Source organism: Limulus polyphemus, unplaced genomic scaffold (assembly GCF_000517525.1).
Source record: "Limulus polyphemus unplaced genomic scaffold, Limulus_polyphemus-2.1.2 Scaffold1683, whole genome shotgun sequence".
Lineage (NCBI taxonomy): Eukaryota > Metazoa > Arthropoda > Merostomata > Xiphosura > Limulidae > Limulus > Limulus polyphemus.
In genome coordinates this window covers 126,419-130,692 of record NW_013667293.1, presented here as the reverse complement: position 1 = coordinate 130,692, position 4,274 = coordinate 126,419, and the positions used below count along the sequence as shown (strand labels likewise).

The 4,274-nt window shown below is 33.6% G+C and overlaps 1 protein-coding gene across 3 annotated transcripts in view; it reads left to right on the top strand.

Moving 5' to 3' along the window:
- The window catches only part of LOC106464545 (sterol regulatory element-binding protein 2-like), a 32,918-nt gene that overhangs the window by 25,675 nt on the left and 2,969 nt on the right, over positions 1-4,274 (top strand). For 2 of the 3 annotated variants that reach the window (XM_022392274.1, XM_013924690.2), the window contains exons 12-14: positions 1,531-1,782; positions 2,822-2,984; positions 3,987-4,172. In XM_022392274.1, the coding sequence (XP_022247982.1) occupies positions 1,531-1,782; positions 2,822-2,984; positions 3,987-4,172 (601 nt within the window). Of the gene's footprint in view, positions 1-1,530; positions 1,783-2,821; positions 2,985-3,986; positions 4,215-4,274 lie in introns of those variants that run through there. The other variant, XM_022392275.1, reaches the window with a different exon arrangement.

Sequence of the window (4,274 nt, the reverse complement as noted above, 5' to 3'; positions counted from 1 at the left end):
TTTATCCTAAGTAGCTCTAGGTTCGTAACAGTATACATCTGTTTATAATTAAATTTTATTGTTTTATTGCCCTTTGAACCATGCCTAACTACTGTCTGTACCATTATAAGTTGTAAATCACTCGGGGAACGTGCAACTCACGTTACGCTATCGAATTACATTTACCCACGAGCTGCTCGCGTGCATGCCTCATGAACCATTTTAATTATGTTATTATTACTTATTTTACCTAATCTAGTCTTAAATAACTTAAAAAGAACCATATTTTTATATTTTAATTACTTTTATAATAATAAATAAAGAATAAATATGAAAAACAAGAAATAAAGTACTTACCCAATCTTCTTTCTTCTTGCCTTCGATTGTCAAGAAGAGTTAAGCCTGATTTTTTATAGTAATTATAGTAATGCACTTAACAATTTTTATTTAATTAAATAATGCACCAAACAATATAGACTAATAATGTGCAAAAAGTCGAAAAATTCCCTTACCTCTCAATTTTCCTGGCTTTCTAACTATGTAACAAGAGCCGTTACAAATTCATCCAAGCTAGTCGTTAACTTTCCCATGGGAACAAATGTTACTGTGAGTGGAATTGACGATATTCTGTTCAGAACACAATGTTGTACAATACATCATTTGATAGATGAAAACCTTGACTTTCTATTGGTTATAGGTAATATATAATGAAACGTAAGAGAGAACTATCAACAAATTGTGAAAGAGAGGGTGTGGCAGGAGGGATCTGATTATCCATTCCATTAGCTTTGTAACCAAACAGTTGAAGGCTATAAATTTATGGTTTGTTTGAGCAATGACAATTTTATAGAGTATTTTATGTTTAATTTCATACATTTTCAAGGGGTGATGGATAAAATAAGGATGTTGACATGCTAAGACAATATGGGTCACACTAGTGGAAATTCAGGATTCTTAAAATATTTCCTTGTAGAATTAAGAACTTAAAATTTGTATACTATAAAATCTGGATTATTAGCTAATATTTTATGCTATTCTAATTGGTATAATGTAAACAGAAATTAGTTTAATAAAAATTTGAAGGTAAGACACTAAAACCTGCACAGTAAAGAGCACCCGAGAAGATAGGGTTAATATATTTACGGACAAATACTTAATAAAAACTTGTAATGTTTACTAGAAACTTGCCAAGTTGCACGAAGATACATATTCCATGTTAAAAGCTATTGTGTGGATACTCTCATGGTTACAGAGTTGGTCAGAATGACCGAGCCTTTATGGAAAAAGTTAAAATATCAGAAAAAATTTTTATCTAACAAGTCAATGCAAATATGAACATGTATTACTGTTTATTAGTATGACTTAAATTAATGTTGTGTTTTGTTTCCACCAACTCTTGATGCAGGCTTCGCCATTTTGACCCAGTCATGGCTAGAGGGTTAATAGTTTGTTTGTTTAAATTTTAGGCCAATTCATGTTCAGTGGTTGTTTTATTATCCAACCTGTAACACAAGATTTAAAAAGTAAGATATGTTATATGTTTGTTTTTAGGAATCAGCCACTTGGAGCCACCACACACTATTATGTAGAGCAACTAATGGAAGTAAGTCGAGTTGCAGGTCCACCTCGGTCAGTGGCCTTTGCAGTTGGGAGTAACCTACATGTACACAGCATAGATCATGTTAGCGAATGGTGGGCAGCACTAGTTGGAGTAACTGTTCATTGGATTCAAGGAGAGGATCAAAAGGCTGAAAAACTCTGCAAGATCGTGGACTGCTTTCCTGTCAAGTTTTTGGGAATTCAGTAAGTTGTTCAAAAATATCTATATAATATAAGGTTCTGTGTCTGTGTGTCACGTAACTCCTCCTAAACTGTTGGTCGCACCGACTTCTAAATGGTACCAAATGAATCTTCTTAACCCCAGGGTGTACTTACAAGTAAACATTTTCACCCAATCACTTAAGGAACTCGGGCATTTTGCAAAAACACTTTTATGGAGTTTACCCAAAAGTGGACTCCAAACTTGGCATTGATTTACATTAGAACATGTAAATAAGTAGGCCTACTAATTACAGTCTGTAACTTGGCCCCATAAATATGGGTTCACTAGTAAATAATGTTAAAATTACAGCAGTACGTTTTTCTTTCTAGTATGAGAGAAATTAATCAAGGAGCCTTGATTTATTTTTTGCCTTCTCTTCCGACTAGTGAATTGAATTTTTCTAGTTTTATTGCATCTTTGCATTCATGTTTCGTGGCTGATTATTCATAAAACAGGCAGAAGAGAGTGTTAGTTTGAGAATGTACAGAATTGAAAAATAAAATAAAGACATTTCATTTATTACAACGATGATTTTAGCTATAAAGGCAAAACCCATGGAGTTAATAAACGAAATATTGTCTTTGGTTTCGTCAGTTTTGTTTGTGCTCTTCCATCTCTCTTTGTTCTGTATTTCTTTGTATTCTATTCTTTCAGGGCTACAATATCTACTTTACATGTATTGGTCATTTCCAACATGTTCTTTGCAATAGTAAGCTCTTCAGAGATTCCTATAATTCCATGTAGCAAATTTTAACTGTTACCATATTTGTTGTACAACAGCTTGTCATTGTCTTTGGTAAAAGGTCCATCAATCTGACACTGAATTTGAGATTTATTTACAAGTAAGATTTTTTTTCAGAATAAAATTGTTAACCCTACTCCAACCCTTTCCAATTTATTCGGGCATGAGACTAGTATGGATTCCATGCTGGAATATTAATCCACTCTTGGATTATTTGTGATTAACTACAAGTAAAAAATATAATATAAATGTTTAACATGTATTATTTTTCTTCTAAGGAACCCTCTTCCCGAAGCATTATTTAAAGCTTATAATGCACAACGAGCCTATCTGAACAAATGGCCAATTGATGATGTTTTGGAGCTGTGTACAGAAGCTGGAATTTTGCTGGAAAACAGTTTCAGCTTTGCTTCCCATCATGTGCCAACACCTACTGATCAGGTATACTTTGGGAGAAATGTTCATTTTTCAGAATTTTTGAAATTATAAAAGAATTATTACTGTTCTTTGTATTTACACGCGAATGTTTTACTTCAGCTTACGGATTACCTGTCAATCAAATATAAATTAATGGCTATTGTCACGACCTTGGTAAATTTTGCAAATCAAAATGTAACATTCATTACGGCCTTAGCAAAAAAAAAAACTAGTCTGATTTCACAGCATTTTAAAAGGGCACGTCATAGGTCACTACTGAGAAGTTTTGATCACTTATTATATTAACCGGAAGTGGTGACTACTGCAATTGGCAAAACAAAGTTCTTAAGTTAATGAATGTCAACCAGATGAAAATTGATTGGATATATCAAGCGAATGTATCTGATGACAATAAATAAAATTTAAATCCTATCACAAAATGAATTATTTTGGAAATTTCACAATATAAAAATAAGAGGGATTGAAAAACCATTTTTTTTTTTAAACTAAGGCTACATGTTATTTAAAAAGTTTGCTCTAAGTTTCAAGCACTTTGGGTAAGTGTTTCCACTGTGAGAAGGAAACAGTCAGTGACACACTTCTAGTGTGAAACGGGTTAAATGGCTCTAACAATAACATTCAGTAAATCTGTAAAGGTGTTGCTTATTCTGAATATAGCTGCAGCAACTTTGTCGAGTAAGAAGGTGTTAGATTTTCCAGGTTATTTTTGTTCATTGTAGTCGCAGTGTAGTAAACAATGTTTCAGTAGTGCCAATAACGTTATCATGGTTAGGAGTCGAGTTATATGGTTATATCTGAACGTTTCTTCTTAATTGAAATGTAATCTGAAGAATGATGTTGATTTTCAGGAATCAGATTGTATACCAACTTTCCTGAAAGAAAAATCAGTGAACAAAAAGTTAGTAAATAATTCAATTCCTTGTTAGCTGATCTGCAGAGGAAGAAAATAATATCAGACTTAAACTACAATATGAATAATAAAAAACATTTTGATTCATCATACAGGATTTCCAGCTTCTTGCATGCGTCTGGCTGCTTAGTATAAGGACAGCTTTGTGGGAAGAAAATGCAAGCACAAAAGAAACTTATTCTTCAAACACCAGGAAAACGTTCAGTTTTGTAAGTGGATACCAGCATGACCTAAGTTTGTTAAGGAAGTTGGCTCACCGTATGTCCGAGGCCCAAGCAAAGGTAACTTTTAAAGATTGTTCTAACTAGGTGGGGCCCGGCATGGCCAGGTGGTTAGGGCACTCGACTCACAATCTGAGGGTCACGGGTTCGAATCCCCGTCCC